At 41.3% G+C, this 20,184-nt stretch overlaps 1 protein-coding gene across 1 annotated transcript in view; it reads right to left on the bottom strand.

Annotated features, from left to right (window-relative positions):
- Positions 1 to 19,225, bottom strand: part of LOC119427920 (protein unc-79 homolog) — a 37,274-nt gene extending 18,049 nt beyond the window's left edge. The window contains 20 exon segments of the mRNA XM_037695582.1: positions 56 to 197; positions 439 to 666; positions 843 to 1,058; positions 1,537 to 1,677; positions 2,269 to 2,392; positions 2,618 to 2,808; positions 2,943 to 3,173; positions 3,262 to 3,433; positions 4,637 to 4,866; positions 5,792 to 5,820; positions 6,727 to 6,767; positions 7,164 to 7,252; positions 7,933 to 7,997; positions 8,120 to 8,249; positions 9,285 to 9,340; positions 9,422 to 9,517; positions 10,641 to 10,811; positions 11,523 to 11,836; positions 17,289 to 17,409; positions 19,152 to 19,225. Coding sequence (XP_037551510.1) covers positions 56 to 197; positions 439 to 666; positions 843 to 1,058; positions 1,537 to 1,677; positions 2,269 to 2,392; positions 2,618 to 2,808; positions 2,943 to 3,173; positions 3,262 to 3,433; positions 4,637 to 4,866; positions 5,792 to 5,820; positions 6,727 to 6,767; positions 7,164 to 7,252; positions 7,933 to 7,997; positions 8,120 to 8,249; positions 9,285 to 9,340; positions 9,422 to 9,517; positions 10,641 to 10,811; positions 11,523 to 11,836; positions 17,289 to 17,409; positions 19,152 to 19,173 — 2,809 coding nt within the window. The 5' untranslated portion in view covers positions 19,174 to 19,225.
- Between the last annotated feature and the right edge of the window lie 959 nt (positions 19,226 to 20,184).

Raw genomic sequence — 20,184 nt, 5'->3', positions numbered from 1 at the left:
TTTTTTTGTTTTTTTTGAGGGGGGGAATAAAAAACACTTAAAAACTCATCCACACATGTAAACTCAGGAGACTGGTTGTCGGGGTTGTCTGTGTTTGCGTCATTTGGGTTGGCTCCTTCCTCACTTCCGTGCGCCGTGCCGAGGGAGAAATCAGGTTGAGGCAAGAGCAAGGTTTCCTCCAAACAATCTGTGGGCTCCTACAGAGACAGACGACATCTAAATGCGATAAATCATTTCAAACAGAAGACGTATGGATTCATAGAGTAGCTGAACTTGATGTTCACAAGTCTCTTCTTGAAATGCTTGCACAGAGAAGCTAGTCGTCTGATAATGGTATGTCTAGCACTGACTTTTGGGATACACAGCCTGCAGGGCATTTATCACAAAGCCATAGCTGCTTTATGCACAAGGTTAATTTATGCATGCTGTGTGTCTCACCACCAGGCGAATCTCTTCCCGGGGGGTCAGCCTCTCCAGTAGCTCACAGCCCAGCTGGTAGCACAGGATGCTGGATTGGCACAAGCTGCACTCGAGGGCCTTCTCATCCTTCTGGCAGGTGTGTGAGCCACCCCAGGGGGCCTGAAATACATTGTTGATGATGCCCACGATATCCTTCCCCAGGCTGCTGTCTAGACCCAGCATCACACCATCATCCTGGAGCTCCATCTGCAACAGCAGGGGGGAGGAGGAGAAACAAAAAATAGGAAAGTAGAGCACGACACACAATGCTCAAGATCCCACCTGTGGGTATTAATGTGAGTGTGAGTCCTAAATACAGTCATGCAATAATGCAGCTAAGATAAAGATTAAAATGGCTCTTCATCCCACAAAATAGCAGTCACCTGCTTTAATATGAGGTCAAACATGAGAATAAAGCAGCCCAGATTCATGTCGTCATCATCACAGTCCAGGTCCAGGGCGCAGTTTCTGGTGGCGTGGCCCAGGTTTTTAAAAGGGCTGCAGCGCAGGGGGCTGCGGAACGGGCTCCTGAACGGGCTCGGGAATGGGCTGAGGGTGTTGTGCTGCCCACGACGTCCTGGATCTGACACAACACTCACCTGTAACAAAATATTTTACTTTTAATCATCTTTCCCATTCATGCCTCCTGCACGTTTCTAATCCTCAGATCTGAACGTCACGCAGACACAAGTGCGGAGTTGGGAGGCTGTACATTTTGGTGATGAATCTGCATCACAGTCATGTTCAATTAAGCCCTCTAAGAGAGCTATATTTAGATAGTGGCGGTTACCATGGCAACATACAGCACATCCAAATGAGTAATAGAAAACGGACGAAAAGTGGCGGTATATGTACAAATTACTAATAGGACACTTGACAGAAAATAAAACAAATTCTGGCCTAAAGGTGTAATAATATTCATTCAGGTGTGAATTGTTTTATAAGGGTGACATTTTTTTATTTATTTTTTTAATTAGTGTCATTTTAGTTGCAGGAAACAAGAAGAAAAACTGAGCCCTGAACTCCCTTTAGTCTTGTGATATCTGTGGGTATTTCTGACATTGTGATCAAGCTCACCCTTCGAGCTCCGGTGTTGCCAGACAGATCCGAGGCGCGTGCTTTTCTCTGATTGGCCAGTTCCTTCAGGGAGTTCACTCCATCTGAGAACATCCCAATGAGCAGCTGAAGAGGAACAACGATGTCCAGCTCCGACAGCACCTTCATCCCAACAGCACAACAAAAATTTAAAGGCTCGGTTTGCAACGAATGTAAAAGAAGTTGAGCAAAAATTTGGCTTTAGAGCATCTTATACACAAACTCAAACAGAATGAAAACTTTAGGTTCCAGTTCTGCAAGCTGAACATAACTGTTTTGTTTTTGTTTTCTATAAGTCAAGTACAACACTTCTATTATTCACCTGAGCCCAGAAAGTGACTAGAAATCAACATGATTTGATAGAAATTACAACATTTGTGCTTTGTGTCAACCATCTATTGTTTTTTTTCTCTCTTCTGATATGATTTTGACCTGGTTACTGGCGGTAAATTAAAGCAAACTCCTGATAAAAGCTGAAAGAAAACTTTCCACTAATCCACATACAAGACAGCAAGCTGTGAGTGCATGCGAGATGAAAAAGCAAAATCCCTTCTATCTCTTTCGGTCTCATTCTGTGACCCAGATCCATAGTCAGCAGGGCCCCAGACCAGACTCTCACTCTCCATCACAACCTGCTCAGTTCACACGCACTGTGGACAGGACCCCAGGAGGTGAAGAGAGCAAAGACCGGTGTGTGTTTGTGTGGGAGCTTACATGCAGCCACAGCAGAGCCTGCTCCTGCACAGACGCCGGGTAGCCAGAGAATCTGCAGCTGATGAAGCCAAACATTTCTTCCATGGAGAAAGGCAGGGGGCACAGCTCAATATCAAACATCTTACTGCAGGGGGAGAACGGAAGCAAAAAAAATTTAAAATAAAAAAAAAAACCCAGCTAATTGTTCCTGTTTTCTCTTATTCTCACTCCTCTTCTTACTTTTTTCTCAACCGAAGAGGATTTCTTGACTGGAAACACTTCATTTAATAACTTATGTGTATTCTTGGGCCTGTATATTCTGTTTAAGTTGCTTTTTTAATATATTGTTTAATAATGAAGATGGCATTACCTGAGCACCTCCCTAAACTCCTTGAGCTGATTGTCGGGGACCTCAGTTCGAATTGCTTCCAGCCACTCAGGCATAAAACATTCCCACAGCGGTTGGCTGATGACATTATAAGGTATTAGACATAATATTCGGTTCAGACCCTCCTTCAGCTGTGTCACTGTGCTGCACGACTTGTCCCAGTAACCTCCCACCTGCGGAAAAGAACGCGCAAACAAAAGTGACTCATCTTAAAATATTGAAACAAAGCTCAACCTTCAGTTCAAATCTGTTTAGTTCAATTCACAAATGATGCTCAGCCAGGAAAGTGTTTGGGTTTTACCCTTACCCTGGCAAATTCTACAGGTTTAGGTAGCAAGCACATGACCATGACGTCAAAGCGCACTTCACACACTGTCTTCAGCCACTTTGTGACGAACTGCGGTTTCAGCTTTTCCACCAGGCTTCCCACTTCATCATCCATCATGTAGGCCGTGGAGTGAAACCACTGGAAGACCATGCTGACCAGCCGAGCCAGACTCTCGGTGGGGGTGTTCTCATTGGGAGTGCACAGGCTCACCTGCGAATATGACCAAAGCGATGCATATTTCTCTCTCCAAGCTTCTATATTAACAGGATACTATGGAACATGCTTTTTCACTACGCACCAGAAACCAGATGCCAAACTGACTGAGGAGGCGCTGGTCGTGCTGGTCGTCCTCCTTGTTATCAAACTCGATGTTGTCCAGAGAGTGGTGGGAGGCAGACAGGCCCATCTGACGACGCTTGTTCAGCTCAAATTCACGCTGCTCTGCATAGATTTCTGCCTCTTTCAGAAGGCTAAAGAGATGAGAAATGGAAAGGGATGAAGATATGAAGAAAATTAGCATTCCTAAAAGAATGCTAAAATCAAATTTTGCTGAAAAGGGACAGATTTACAACTGTTTAATTAAAACCCTGTAAACAATGTTGTTCAAAATCTCATGCGCTTGGAGTATGTGTTGGGAATAACTTTCAGTTACTACACCACATTTTATTCCATTATCTAAAAAATTTGTAAAGATCTTAGTGTTTTCTGGTGGCCATCTTGAGTTGAGTTGATCCTAAAAGTTAATCAGTTATAGATGGATATCCAATGATAATTTTTTTTTTATCAGATTTGATTAAAATCCACCAAGTAGTTCATGAACTATTTTGTTAAGCTACAGACAAATGAACACACACACTTACAAAGACCTGAGAAAAAAAAAAACCTTGGCGGTGTGTGATGGCGACCTAAAGAAGACGTTTTGAATTCAATTCAATTAAATTCAAAAACACTTTATTAATCCCAAAGGGAAATAAATTGTTGTTTTAGCTCATCATCCTGGTTTCATTAAAGCAATGTTATAAACGCTGATGGCTGTGGGTAGGAAGGATCTCTTGTAGCGGTCCGTCCCACAGTGGATCCGAAGAAACTGGCCACAGATGCCGATCCATCCACCCGGATCCAACAGACATCTCTGTCCTTTTAAGTAGCCGGACTGCCTAAATATCGGGCAGAACTCCCCAAGCGATGCATGGTCACCCCTCCCAGCAGCCTGCTGAGCCCCTCGTTGCCAACAGCAAGCTGCAGGTGCCAGTGGCGATCCTGGTCCTCCCACTGTCACAAGCCGCGTTTTACGCCAGCTCCAGGATCTCGGTGGTCAGACACTCAAGCACCACCTCCAGTTAGATGTGAATGCATCCACGGTACCTCCTTTTCAACTCATTGGGGATTTGGGGCTTTAGTTGAGATATTACTTGAGCTTTGAGATGTTAAGCAGCAGCTCCCAGTTGTAGGAAACCACATTGTTGTTATGGTTACGTATCATAACAAATGTCCAAAGGACAAAAACCAAAGGACAACAGCATCACCTGACTCAGATATGAATTGATATAAATTTATATCTAAAAGGATGGAGTTTAGTCTATAAATGCACTAAATAGCCTGAACAGAGCTTCACATTAACAAACATGTTTCTCGTATCATCAGCGGTGACACGACTGTACTGGTGTTTATACCTAATAACTGCTTCAACCGTGCACACGAGCTCCTCCGCTCCGCACTCTCGAGTGTTGATGGGAGGGGGCGAGGTCTGGTACAGATGGGTCTCCGCTGCAGCCCCCACCTCGCTGCTGTGGTGGTTGACATGGCAACGCTTGCAGTAGCGGACAGGCCTGTTGCCATGGCGTTCGCAGCAGCCAGCTGAGAAGCAGGTGACCACGGCCCTCCTGACATGAGAGCTGCAGTTCTACAGTACGTGAAGCCAGGAAAACAGAGGAGAAACTAGTTTATTTATTTATCTGAATATCTCTAAAAATATATTTCTTTATTTTACGACTCACTGCCCAGATATATCCGATATGCATTTGAGCGAAGATGTTATCTGAGCACATATGCAATAAATATGGTTTACTGTATCCCCATGGTGTCTCAAGTTTCTAAAAATAAAAAGCACGGCACCAGATAGCCATCCTAATCTGATCACCTTCTAATCTTGTGCCATTAGAGAAATACATTGCTCCCTATCAAACATCATAACCGCATTTGTCTTGTGATGACTTGTTTGGATCCAACAACAAAAGACTTGACGCTGCCGGTTTTACAGTCTATTCTGGGCGTCTGTGTATTTATAGGCAGCTATTCTCAGATGAAACGTGATGTCTTTGTTAATAATGACAGAGTAGGTGTAAATCCAAGCGGTGTTTTAATTTCTCTGAGTGAGTGGGAAAGAGCTGGCTCAGAGAGGGGAGGATTATAAACTGCTGCACATATCAGGGTTAAGGACAATTGCTCTCAGAGTGGCTGCTCTGCCTGACAGGAATACCTGAGATCAGTTTGCCAAGTGTCTCCCTGGAAACTAGCAGGGAGCACGTAGGCCTGTGGAAGTGCATTCAGCGATAGCAAATAAACATCACGCTCCAGCAGTTTCATTAGAAAGAGATGGTCTGCACTGAACAGCTTCAGTGAATGGACTCCAGCTGAGAAAACATCCCACTTTTATACATAAATTACATCATTATGGCTCATAAATGAATACCTGTTACATGTTTAATTTATTTTAGGTTTGGGATTTTGTCCACATATTGTAAAGACAAAGACTGCAAAGGATAATCTGTTGCAGAGATAAACAAGTTCCAGGTGTGTCTTTAGTGCTAAAATAATGAACAACTTACTTTCTTCTGGCAAATGGCAGATATCTCTGCTGCAAAGAAAAACAAACAATAATGAAGGACACGTTGTTCCTAATTACTCACAGATTTTTTTTCATCTGATAAAGATAAGCTAAAACATTACACTAAATATTTTCAAGTTTTCTTTGTTAAAACAGAACTTGTAGATGCACATACAGTGCCTTCCTGTCTAATATCTAATACTTTTTTGCTGAAGCGCACAGTATTGTGGAAATTTTAAATGTGCAGAAATTAAAGTGGTAACAGGATTCCAAATAGGTAATGCCGTGGACACAGCTTATCTGAATTATAAGAGAATGTGCACCATTTTTAAATGAAAACGGGCACCTTTTTGCACACTAGATGTCCATAATATCCTCCTTTCAATACATTAACAGCCGTAATTTGTCTTTATCACGCCTCTGACACATTAAATTGTCACAACACCAATACACAAGTGCAGTCTTGCATCAACACTTAAAAATAAACACTATTAATGCAGATGAACACATTTTTTTCAACACGCATAACACTGCATTCAAAGTACCGGTATCTTATTTCAGCAGGACTGGTGTGCTCCTTTGCTGCAATATAGGCAGTAGTCACTATTTTTATGGCATATTTTTCATCTAGTTATTACAACTGTTTTATCTCCTAACTTTAGCCTTGACAGTACTTTTTAATCACATGAAACATCAACTGAAAGCTCAGTACAGCAAGTAAAATCCAAAAATCTCATCTAAATGCAGGTTATTTTATATTCAAGTAAAGTGGTTAAGATGGGACTCAAACTTGAATCTTCATCTTGACATGCGTGTGTATAGCTCCACGTCTCAACCACCTCCACCTGGTACTGAATGTGCTTCTTTATATTGTAAGAAAACATAAAACTGTCATACAAGAACACCTTAAGCAGGTTTTTTGTGATGCATACTCACCTTGAGGTAGCAGGACATCAACGAGCCATTCAGGATGATCTCTGTAAAGGTCAAAGAAACATCAAAACAATAGATGATTTTTAGGTGAACTGCTCCTCAGAGCCTAAATATAATAAAACCTGCACATACAAAACCGTCTCTAATGTAACTAAAGCATCAAACATTTTTACTTATAGCAACAAGAAAAATACAACACAGAAAAAGCGTGTAATTATAATTGTCGACATTTTGGAGACAGGAAAAACAAGTGAATGCACGTTCTTCGTGATGAGGATCTCATTAGCGGCAGGAAGGAATTACATAACCACGATATTGTGCTTCCCCCTGGGTTAAAGACGAGAATAATGAGGCAGGCGGTAGGCGACGATGTGGGTTTGGGAATGATTGTGCTTTCGGAGGACTGAGAGTTGGAGAGAAGAGGTAAAACAGATGCCTACCCGGCAATCCTCTGGCTGCACTCCTCACATAAATAAAGAGGAGGTGGCTTGTCTCCCAGGGCAACAGAGAGAGTAGGGTCTATGCACATCTGCAGGAGTAACACAAATACTGTGAGGATATTGACTGAAACATAAGCAAATCAATGAATAGAAGTTTATTTATCATTTACCAGACTTACAAGTTAGTTCTTATTTTTCAAATAAAAGCTCTCGGCTAATTTTTCACGTGCCTCTCCCACTTGCAAGAGAAATTGCACCTTTACCTGTTTCCTCATTCTGCGTGACTGCGTGCATATGTTGCACTCCATTCTCTCACAAACTGTGCCTGGCCCGGCGCTAAACGCCCATGGCCTCAGTGCTCAGATGGTGCACTGTAATTTACTGTGCTCACTTGATGCCACCCTATCCTCAAGGGCTGCATGGGGTCATCGCTTCCAATTAAGGGCCCCCTCCCCTCTATGCCGCCTTCTTGCTCCTGGTAATTGAAATCCAGCCCACATCCGTGCTCCCTGTTCCAACTCTATTTGTCAGTTTTGTGCACAGTTGAGTAAAGGCAGGTGGAGATGATAAAGCAGAGAAGCAGCAGAAGTGACACGGGTAGAGCAGCTGATATCACTGCCCCACTGCTGATTTATTTACCAAGGAGGCTAATAAAAGTGAACAGGTTGAACAAGTTGAACTCAGTGGGCCAATCTAGCAAAAGCTCCACGCATTTCTGACCAACGTCACTGTTTTATTGTGTGGGTTTTTTTTTTTTTACTGAAGTCACCTTGACAGCAGGTTTATTGATGGCATTGTGGCATTCAATATGTTGACAGTGGATGGGATTCCAAGCTGAACAAACAGAGGAAATAAGTAACAGAGATAAAAATAAATAAAAAAGGAATGATGGCAGGTTAAAACTGTGATCAGTTCAATGATGCTAACAAATCAGGTGTTATTTTAGAAGATCTTACCAGTGTACTGCAGCCCTCTATATTCACTGATGGCTCCTGGTGGCTTCAAGTTTGGCCAGTAATGAAACAGCATTTGCACAGCTGGTGGTTTTACTTGGGAAGGGCCATAAGATATGACATAAAGTAGGTCCTGTACACAGAAAATGTTCACAAAGAACTTAATGTTTTGGGAACATGTGCATATTCTGTAAGAAAATAAGCTAAACAAAAAAAAAGGTTTAATTCAAAAGTAATGCATACAGAGGGTGCAACCTTTAAAAATATGATAAAGTTTTTATTTATTTGTATAGAGATTCAGTTAAATATTTTTAGGAAGGCTCTCTGTAAATCATAAATGAAATGACAGTACCCTCCTCTTGATAAATTGCATAAAAACATGTTTATATCATTAAGCACTAATGCTCACTGACATCATATTGTCACAGAAGTTGCATTTTCAGTTTGCAGAAAACAAGCAAATTTCAGTAATTTCGATTCATTAAACTAAATATTTTGTCTTAGCACATCAAACTAAACTTGGACACCAGTAGCATTTCTGGATGGATGTTCTTTATGTTTTATGTAAGTATGCAGACAATTTACCTTAAAATTTTAGAAGCAGAAACTAAATATGTCCACTGACAAAAGTTTGACAGTAATCCTGAGGTCCTGTAGTGGTTTTTACAGCAGATGATTTATTGTTTTTAGAAAAAGTGCAATACAAAGGCTTCTGGCCTTCCAATGCATGCTATTATCAGCCCACACAGGTGTTTCTCTGGATTCTCTAAACTATTTAAGAAATGTATGTAGTGCTTATTAAATAAATATTCAATTTTTAATTTATTGACATTCTGAATTAGAATAAAGATATGACTACTGTCTCTCTTTGAGCTAAATGAAGTACAGTTAGCAAACACGCTATAGCCTCAAGCCATCTCTATCAGGCCGACACTTAAAAGAAACTGTTCTTAATGTCCTGGCTCGTAAAATAAAGGTTAAATAAAATTAAAAATTAAATATTAAGCTAAGTTAAAAACAAAAAGGTGTGCTTATGACATTATTGTTGTCATTTAATTTAAATTGAAATGTTTAAAAATTAATTTTACAAAGCACAGCTGGTACATGTGTGTGTGTGTTTCTCCCTAGTGTTAATGCTATGCTAATGTACCCTACATGGCAGAATTACCTTCCACACTTCCTGTTTGTGCTTCATGAGACATTCCAGCAACTGACAGTGATAAACTAGAAAACAAGGCAGGGAAAAGGTTCAGCTCAGAGCAATCATTTTTGAATTTGTGCTTTGAGAGCAGTACTGCGGTCTACCTGGATTTGAGGTGTACTGCATTGCAATCATGAGCATAGATGAAGCAGACAGGTTGACATAGGCTGGTACTGCCCCTTCTCTCCGAGTAGAGCCCACTTAAAACAAGCAAAAAATATATGAAAATAAACTATTTTATCCACTTAAATTAGCACTTTCACCAGTACATGTCAGCCTAACAAAATTGGTATGTGTCTACTTAGCTTAAAAGTATAGTTAAAGTTTTTTAAGCAATAAACCTAAACTTTTAAATTTGTGCTATGTTGAGCAAACATACTTTTATTTAAAGGTGCTCATTGCAAAGTACGAAACAGAAACAAGGTTATCCTGAACTACAACAAATGTCTGCAGATGCTGGATGCTGTCTATCACGGTGCACTAAGATTCATAACTGGCTGTAACTATCGTACTCACCACTGCACCCTGTATTCACTGGTTAACTGGTCATCATTTACTTCATGCAGACTCTCACTGGTACATTTTCATCTTTAAATCGTTTCTTGGTCTGCTGCCTTCATACATCTCCTCCTACAGGTCTCTGTGTGAGTGCAGCTACAACATGCGCTCTCAGGACATTATTACCTGCAGTGATCCCTCAGTGCAGACTGAACTAGGCAAAAGGGCCTTCTCCTACTCCGCTCCCATTTCCTGGAATATCTTACAAAAAGACCCGAAGCTCTTGTCCTTGAGCTCTCTAAGGGGCTTCAAACATCTGCTAAATTCCTGGCAAAAACCAATACAGACATGTTCCTGTTTTTAGTTTTTTTTATATCCCTTTATAATGTAGCTTTTTTTTTTTTTTTTTACATTTTCTTCCATTTTTTTTTTCAATTTATATGCCTTCTTTTAAGATTGTATACTGATGTCATTGTCGTCTACTGTTAGCATTCTTTGTTAAATATAGGTCTTTCTTGTAAATGAGTCCTCAAGGCTCAATGAGACTAACTTGTATAAATAAAGGTTGAAATGACTTTAGTCACTTTGGTTGTTTTCATAGGTAATTTAACGCACATGGTGGTAATTTTTAATTTAAGGACACATTAACCATTGTTATGAGAAAATAAATTGTGCAGACTTGTTTCTTACAACAAGAACTATTTTGGGACCAGTTTTCATGACATAGTGCATACCTTTAATCAGTCCAGTATTGTGCCTTGGCTTTTTTATTCTCAGTTTTTTTTTTTACCACCATAAAGGTTTATTACATTAGGTCATACTCACATATAGCCATGGGGAGAAAAGACGTGCTCAGGTACTCAATGATGTCTTTGTGGAGGAAAGGAGGAAATGTGGCTAAAGTGGAGATCATTGTATAGGGCAAAGTGCTGAGGATGTCATCACTGAGAAAGGGCAGGAGGCATGTTGTTGTGTAAAATATAGACTGTCCCAGATCTGATGAGAAAGGAAAAGAGAAAAGAAAAAAAAAAGACAAAGAGAGATATACAAACACGCATTCAATCAGCTGTGCGTACAGTATGCACATACTGTACGCAGCCACAAGTGACAGTTACATGAAATTACCATAATTTCATAGTTTAACAGTGGGGGGGGGGGGGGGGAAGAAAACAATTGAACTATTGTTTAGAGTTTTTCTTTTAAAAGCTACTAAAATGATTACTTCCAGAAAAATAAATAAATGAAAATCTAGTTAAAAAGATGGATTTTCATGCCTTTTAGGTTTTTTTTTTTAAACAAACAAATATTTATGAGGATTACTGATTATGAGGCAGCTTTGGAGCAGTGCAAAACAGAGTGATCATACACTAAGTCATTCTCAGATGTGTTCATTAAATAAAAAATCATTACATTTGTCTGTTTTTGACACATGACAACATTAGAGCATTTTTCCCACTTTGCATAACAAACATGCAGTCTGCTATGATACACAGAAGATAAGGCCTATCGATATCAGGTGTATCCAATGGCTTATGAAAGTTGACGGTATCCAGCGTGCTCCCCATCACCCCATGCATCCCTCAAGATCCTCAGCAGGACTTCCTTCTCCAGTTACAAAAGAGGCCAAAAAAGCAGCAGTGGCTTCATGCAGGCCAGGCGGCTCGAGGATGATGATGACAAACAGTGGTGCACTGGGCCTTGACTCACCATGCTGACCGTGCTGCAGCAGGGGCACCAGGTCAAGCAGGGTCACGAGGGTCACATAGAGGCCCTGATAGTCCAGAGAGGGGTACTCTGAGAGCTGAGCGTCCCGACTCTGCTGCCCCTGCCCCCCGCGGTCTGACGGGGCATCGCGCAGAACGCTGTAAAGGAGGGAGCGAGTAACTGTAGGGTTGATGGAACTGACTTGTGGTCTTAGAGATGGGGTGAGTGGGAATGGCACAGGAAAAAGACACATGGTCATGGGCACGGCCAAATTGGAAGCTTCCTGGTTCTCCTTCCTGCCTGTGCGGGACAGAATGCTGCTCCGGGGGGGGTGGGAGGGGGAGGGGAGGGGGAGGGAGGGTAAGGAGAGGGGAACAAGGGAAAAAAAGAGACAACAAAGACACAAAAAACAGCACATTACATTGAAATGGCACTACAGAGACAGCGTAAATAGAAAAAAACAAACCCAGATAAACCCCACATAGGATGCAGTGTCTCGCTGTTGAACTGTATCACTGAATGGCATGGGTAATTTTTTTTTCCCCTGCTTCATCGGTTCAGAGTGACTTTAATTCAAATTTTTCCTCGTTTTGTTTTGCTTTGCGCTTGGAGAACAAAAGAAAAAACATGAGCACAAACTGCAATGATCACTGCATCTCATGCGTATCTGGTGACAAGGAGCAAAAATATAAAAAATGGCATGTTTTCAGTGGCAACCCCATACTTCTCCAAAAAGGGACAGTGCAAATGACTGTCCCTCAATGGCTGCCATCTTCCAATCAGCAAAGTCAGTGGCTACCATGCAGAAAAAGGGGGCCAATTAGCCACTGTGGAATATAATTTCAAATGAAATTTCCTTGTCTTTAGTGGGGCTGTCAAAGATGGGAGTGACACCAGATTGGTTCGGGAAAATACAGAGGTGACACTTTTGAAACATGCTTGAGCCAATAATAAACATGTGTGTGAGGTTAGATCAAGTGCTTCTAGGTCACAGCACATGTTTATTGCACCAGAAAAATAATGTCCGTATGCATACGTTATGATACTGAACCAGTATCATCAGGAGAAATAATGAGATCCAACAGGCACATGGATTCAGGTTTCTAAAATAAATGTAACGACTACTCTACGGTAGAGAGAAGAAACTGTAATGACAAAAAAGGAATAGGTTGTATCAGAGGGGAGATGACTGGTAGCATTATGTTTGTGAGCTTATGCAGGATGGACAATTGTGTTTGCTGTCCCCTGGGGAAGGTGGTGGACATATTGGACTTTAGGAGGGGGGGGGGGGGGGGGGGAAAAAAAAAAAAAAAAACTAGTTGGGTTGAGTGGGTGAAGGAGGAAGGAGAGGGGGGAGGGCCAGAGAGCATTGCTCTTTTTGCTACAAATCATCAAAAAGCTATGCTGCTCTGTCAGCTACATGATTGGGATTTATCAGAGCCCGGATTATAACTCATGTATTTTTTTCAAAATTTTAAAGGATATTTTTTAATGCAGAGTTAAAGTGTTACAGTTATGTGGCAAGTGAAAAAGGGGATTTCCTTATTTTCAAGATAATAATAAATAGATAATGTTCAGCAAGCAGGATTTATGGTTACAACATAATGACTGATCCCCTCAAAATTACACTCTGCAAGATTTCAGCCAATGTAGAGTCATTAAAAAGCTCAAACAGCACTAATACACAACAACAGACTGTATCTCAGAGTATGACTTTTTCACTGCCCATTCGTCATATCAAATCATCAATTTGAACAATGAACACAGACACAAACAGCCACGCTCGCACGCATACCGTGGACATAAACAGAGAAAGAAACACGCATATGTTCAGACGCGCACACAAACGCACGACATGGAGATACGAACGACACAAAACACATGTAGAAATGCACTGATACAAACAGAACATGACATACATTTGCTGTCAAACCCTGCACTGCTGTCTATATGTGTGTCAGTCAAATGTGTGAATTAAATACCTGTCTCTTTCATCAGTGTACTCTACTGTGACTAAAGCTAGTTTTTCTCCTAAAAAAAGTACACATCTCAGCTAAATTTCTCAAAGCTCTCTGCTTTTTCTTCTCTTCTTATGCTCTCCTGTACGGTGGCCCTAAGGTGTAAATGAACAACATTTGAAAAAATGGAATTACATTGGAAAAAGCATCAACAAAATCACAATAACGTTTGAAAAAATGGAATCACATTTGAAAAAACGGAATTACATTTGAAAAAACAAGAACAAAATCACAACAACGCTGGAAAAAATGGAATCACATTTGAAAAAACGGAATTGCATTAAGCCAAAGAGGAAGTGGCCAAAGCGGAAGTGGCTGGAATCACATTTGAAAAAACGGAAACACATTTGAAAAAACAGAATTACATTAAGCCAAACAAGAAGGATTTTTTTAAAGGATAGCTTGCTAACTGTATCTCTGTTTTGCGTGTACTGTATATTGTTCTGTTGTTCAGTTTTATGCTGTTAATAAAGTAAAAAAAAAAAAACTTTCCTGTTTAGCTTAATGTAATTCAATTTTTTCAAATGTGATTCAGTTTTTTCAAATGTAATTCCGTTTTTTCAAATGTAATTCTGTTTTTTCTAATATGATTCCGGCCACATCCGCTTTGGCCACTTCCACTTTGGCCACTTCCGCTTTGGCTCAATGTAATCCCGTTTTTTCAAATGTAATTCCGTTTTTTCAAATGTAATTCCGTTTTTTCAAATGTGATTCCGTTTTTTCAAATGTAATTCTGTTTTTTCTAATATGATTCTGGCCACGTCCGCTTCGGCCACTTCCACTTTGGCCACTTCCGCTTTGGCTCAATGTAATCCCGTTTTTTCAAATGCAATTCCATTTTTTCAAATGTAATTCCGTTTTTTTTATTTTATTTTATTTTTCAAATGTTGTTCAAGTACACCTCAGGGCCACCATACTACTCCTGGCTGCTAAAAGCACAGGGTGATCCTAGACTCCCTGCTGAGAACCCCAGACTCCTCTAAGGTGGGCAGTGATTGCGCTGCACATTTGAGGCTGATTTCTCTCTCACTCTGTGGATGCTGCCCCTCAGAGACAAAATCATCACTTGCATATTACTGCAGTTGCACTCAATCTGTGCCACAACAAGCCACATTTGAAAACGCCCACTGACTGCTGGTGCATGGGCAGCCCTCGGAAAACCCTCTGGCAGGGGAATAATCCTTATGTGGCTGAGAAATAAAGAGTAGAATTGAGGCCAGTTGCCAATCTCTAATAGAATGTCCCCTAAGCTGATAATAATGGTTAAAGTGGGGCATTCCAACTTACTCTCCAGGACTGTTTTTGCAAATATTGGCTAATAAAAAATAAAAGTTTTTTTTTTTTTTATGTATGTATAGCTGTCGCAGAAAAAAAATTCAAATACTTTTGGGTCAGTAACATCTGTTGGTGGAATTGAAGCTGCAGGAGTGTATCGACATGAGCAGAAAACAAGATAGCCCGAGACAACCAAGAGGCACACCTTCCATTGTTTGCCAACCACCATAAAACACCATGAAGAAGAAGAACCAAGAGGAAAAATGGACAATATGGACAATAGCACCTCCAAAATGTTGCTTTGGTCCCTTTTATTTCACCTGGGGTCACTTCCGATGTCCAGCAGATTTGGGAACAGTAAGCCAATCTTCCAAGTGGGTTGCCTCTCAAAGCATGGCATGCAGAGCTCCGGCTGCTCGCTCGTCAACAGGCCACGTGTTTCACTTTCAACAGGCAATGTTTGGAGTGTCCGCTTCCTTCTTTTTTTGGCAGATCCAAAGGTTGCACATGTGTCTCCTCTTTAATCCTAATGGGCCCTGACCCATCTGTGTTTGCAAGTCTTTTAATCCATGCTACAACATTAAGGGATGTATTCCAATCAGAAAATCATGAGAACCTCTCAAGAAAGCTGTCTGCTTCAAGAGCATTTGTCTTAAGGACCTTCACTTCTAGGTCACCAATGAGAAGCTCTGAGGAGTGTTGATTTGCATCACTTTCTCTTTCCCATAGGAATTTAGGTCCGGGGAGCCTATTTAAGTCATCAGGTCTGCAACGTTGAGACCCCTAGAGGAGGGGTCTGCTGGATTTAGATCAGCTTCAATGTAAAACCGTTGTTTTGGATCTGTAACTTCTTATTCTCTGTACTCAATTAGCAACAAAAACATGAAAGTGACGAGCATCATTTCTCATGTACCCAAGTGTCACCTGAGATGATGCCCAACGTGGGGCTGGATGGGATGAACCTATTCCCACTGCATTAAAGACCAAATGGGAAGCATGGCTTTGTGACTGGGAAAATCTCCAAAACATTCAGATACCAAGATGCCCTCATTCCCGAGAACCTCTGCAAAGTCAGAAAAATTGAGTTGCGTCATTTTTCAGATGCTAGCAGCAGTGGGGACGATGTTCCTACATCAGGATTCTTGCTAAAGAACAAGTGCATTGTATGCTAGTCATGGGTAAAGACAGAGTGGTGCCCACAAGAATCATCACCATCCCACGCCTTGAGCTCACTGCGGCCTGGGTTTCTGCTGGTGTAAATAACGTGATGTGCTTGGGCAAGACTCATCAGTGGAGGCAAAGAGACTAATCAGGGACAGCTGTGTGCAACCAGTAAAGGAGCAGCATGCTGAATAAAGGTCTCTCAAACTGAGGGTAGAGCTTTCAGTGGTTGTGGCAGCACACTTTTGGAGGGAGGGTGTCGTTCGAAGTCATTTAGGGCTGCCGGCGACAAAGACAGTAAGACAGGTGGTTAGGTGTTCCTGTGTCAGGAGGGGAGGCTGGGCGCCTCCTTTAGACAGTCAGGGCTGGGCTTTAGCTGGGTGCAGTCACCAGCTTGCTCTCCAGCTTCTGTTCCTGTGAGCTACTGTTCCTGCTGCTCTGATCTGGTGTGGAGCCAATCCAGGAGGTCCAATCATCGTCCAGTCAAGTCAGTCCCCGGGGTGTTGGACGACATCACAAGCTTAGACGCTGGGGAGGGGTCTCGCCACTGGGCGAGCTAAGTGGACTCATTTTATCTTTATTGTAGGCCTTTATTACTTAGCATGGGGTGAGGTTCAGGAGGAAGGGTGGATTTTTTTGGTGTATTGGATATATAAATAAAAATGCTTTATTTTTGTCATCTTTTGGTGCATGTGTGGTGATTATTTTACGGTTCTAACATTCTAGGGAACATTTTCTGCCTATGTGACCCACAAATGTATTAGTAATTTCCTCAAAGCAGAGCTTGAACAAAAAAATGATGAGGATTTTATTTCTGCGACAGCTACAGTGTTTATTCTAACTTCTAGCATGTCCAGACAAACCCAAAAGCCTCTGTGACTGAGAAGAAATGACAACTTGTGACATTAGATGGGTCTAAAATGGCTGCTCCACGACTTGTAGTGGAGAAGGAAACAACAAGCTGCTCTCGCTTCAAGCTTTCTCAGAGCCCCGGAGAGCAGGCTGACCCTACAGCTGCACGACCGGAAGAGTCAGCCTCCACCAACCCCCACTGGGAGAAGACACAGCAGAACAACCATGGGAAGAATTTATTGTCTAATCAACCACTAAATCAATGAATGAGCCATCTTCAAAAGAACAAATCCAAACTACCCTTTAAAGCTCAACAAAGCAACTTTTTTCTCCTAACTTCATACTAGACGTTCAGTGGTGTCACTTTCTTTGAGAAAAATGTGTCAGAGTCTAACCTAATGAAGGAAGCTAAATTTGAGACAGTTTGTTACTTCACCTGATGGCTCCAGAGCAGGGTACTTACCTGAGCAAGGTTTGGGAAAAGTATTTCAGTGTGTTTGCAATGTCTGTTCCGGATGGCACAGGGTAAATATTGTGTTGCACACGGTTGTGATACTCTTGCAAGTATCGTATCTTAGAGGCAACTAGACAAAAATAAAAGAGCAGAGTGACAAGCGAATCAACACTAAAAGAAAGTGGTTGTCTCATCTGAGCACAAATACAAGTCACAGTAACAGTAAAGAGCCTAAAAGCACAGAGTGTTTCTCCTGATGGTGGCTAAGCAGAATATAATTAAACAAACAGTCTGTGTTCCCATGGCTCCATGCCTTAACCAGGTGACCTTTCTGAGTGTCGCAGCGAGGTCACCAGAAGCCCCAAAGGAGCCTGCAACCCACCGCTTACAGAAGCAAGCTCATGAGCAAAAGGTTGCCAATTCAAGTCCCAAGACAAGTTGGGAAAATGTGGCGAACATGAAAGGGGGTTGCCTTTTCCTTAACAAACAACCACACTGGAGGGACAGTTCTGCAAAGGTTGGCTGCTCCATATGCTTCCTGTTGTGTTGGATGCTGCGGTGTTGTTTGCGTGTCAGGCTAAGAGTTGAAATAAGTCGTGGAGAAAATGCTGACCCATCATGTGGGATTTTGAACAATGGTGTTTACTTTGTACCTGACCTGTAAAGGACAAAAAAACAAAGACACCAGCTGCAGGCTTTGAGAATGTGTGGCCAAAGCTGTATGTGTTCTGCTGTAACCGTACTCATAAACACCATAAAGCATGGGGTTGTGAACACATAGAAAGGTTTGCTGATAATTGTAAGAATGGTGAATACTCACTATTTTAATGGGTTTTTTTTTTTGTTTGTTTGTTTTCTGTTTGTTTTACACTATGAATGCACACTTTGTGCTAATTTAGCCATTCACAAACGCTCAGCTCATTCGGGTAATGGGTGTTATGACATTTGTTTTGTATAACTTTTATACTTTTTAAAACCTTTACCGTTATTTATAAATATTTTACAGTAAAAACTGACACCTCTTCAATTCCTTCAAAACCACTGTTCGCTTTTAAATCTACTTCAGCACTGCTGTATTTTGGTCATCCCACTACATTTAGTTTTTAGCTAGCCTTTAGCTACTTTTTGTTTCTGCCTAGTCTTTTGCTGCAGCTTATAGCTTTTATTTAGCCACCTTTAGTTTTTGGCTACCCTTTTGCTATATTTTTTTAACCAGTGTTTTGCTACTTTTAACTATCATTATGCTTTGGGGGATTTAGCCAGTGCGCTGTTTCTTTTAGCTTTAAAAACTCAGCTTTAGCTTCCTCAGCTAAATCCAGCACTGCCACAAAAAAGCTATTTTTCTGGGTTAATTTGAAAAGTTATATTTGTTGACTAAAACAAGAAAAGCATAAATTACAAACAGGCTGTTATTTGGCCCCAGAACTTCCACAGAGTGGAAACCAGTGGCTGGTTTCTGTTTAAAATCAGTCAGAGGAACGAGGAGGACAGATTTAAATCCTGCATGCACAGAAACTCCTCACTGATCAATGGAAGAGGCGCCATATCGTTTGGTTACAGAATCCGACAAGTCGACCTTGAGACCAACCTCACACCTCGCCTTCTGCACGAGCCTCCTCCGGCCACGTCAATCAAACATAACTGAAATTACAGTGAAATAGCTCCATGTTGTATTCTCATCCTGCAGATATGGAACGCTCAGAGATGCGTTCAGGGACTGTGTGCGCACAGAGACCTCCAGCCATCCTCTGCAGTGAGGGGGACGTGTTGCAACCTGCTTTGGAAACCGAGGTTCCCCCACCAAGGACAGCTCCCCTGCTTCCAATCCACCGTTCATACATGAAACATTAAAACACACACAGCTGTACTCACACTGCTCTGCCTTCGTAGACATGCTGGAGACTCTTCTGGAGACATAAAACCCACACTGGTAATTGTTTTAAGGCTGTTTCTTCTATTTTTCTCTCCGTCCCCGGTGCTGTGTTGCTCTCAGTCGTGGAAAAAGTGAATAGCAGCCAGCCCTGACTCGGTTTGATTGTACCACTCTGCCTCGTGGATTTGGAGTATTCTTTTATTTTTTACGCGGTGGCTGTGTGGTTGTCCGTATTTATTTATTTTTTTAAGCAAAAATTAAACCAAGGCACGTTTTACGACTCGGCTCTCCAGGAGTTGTCCCTCTGCAGGTGGAGAACACTGGTTGACGGAAATGTGACAGGGCATACCTTTCCAAATGGACCGATCCGGCTTTGACAAATTGTCATTCATCAATTCTAACAACCCAATGAGCGCTCGAGGATCCAGGAGGAAGCACGCGCAGCTGCAGCTCGTGCCTGAGCTGAAAACAGGCTAAACACGCAACAGATGGTTGCTGTGAGGTGCGAACATGTCACCGAGGGATGGGTTACTTTCTGGTGGGAAAAGTCCTATTTTAAATGTTACACTTAAGTATGAAATGCATTGTTTGAAAAAAAAAAATATATATATAGTGTATGTTGAATGACTGCCAACATTTGCTAAAAAAAAAAAAAAAAAAAAAAACACTACCTAAAAGCTGAAGTTCAGCCAAAAGTATCAAACGGCTAAATGCAGCAGAATTGTATCCTAAAAGGTAAAATATCAAAAAGGCTAAAATTCAGGAGGCTAGAACATAAAAGTATTAAAAGGCTATCTAAAAACTATAAGTAGAACGATAGCGAAGTTGCTAAAGCTAAAAGTAGAAGAACGGTAGCTAAAAGATATAAGTTGCTAAAGGCTAAAGGCTTAAAATAGAAGAACAGTAGTTAAAAGGTAAATGTTGCTAAAGGCTACCTAAAAGCTAAAAGTAGACTAATGGTAGCAGGATAAGCTAAAAGTGGACAAACGGTTGTTAAAAAGTATAATTTACTAAAAGCTAAAAGTAGAAGAA

This window comes from Nematolebias whitei, chromosome 21 (assembly GCF_014905685.2).
Source record: "Nematolebias whitei isolate Nwh7 chromosome 21, NemWhi1, whole genome shotgun sequence".
Classification (NCBI taxonomy): Eukaryota; Metazoa; Chordata; class Actinopteri; order Cyprinodontiformes; family Rivulidae; genus Nematolebias; species Nematolebias whitei.
Note: the sequence above shows the minus strand (reverse complement) of the source record. Positions and strands in the feature narration are given on the sequence as shown.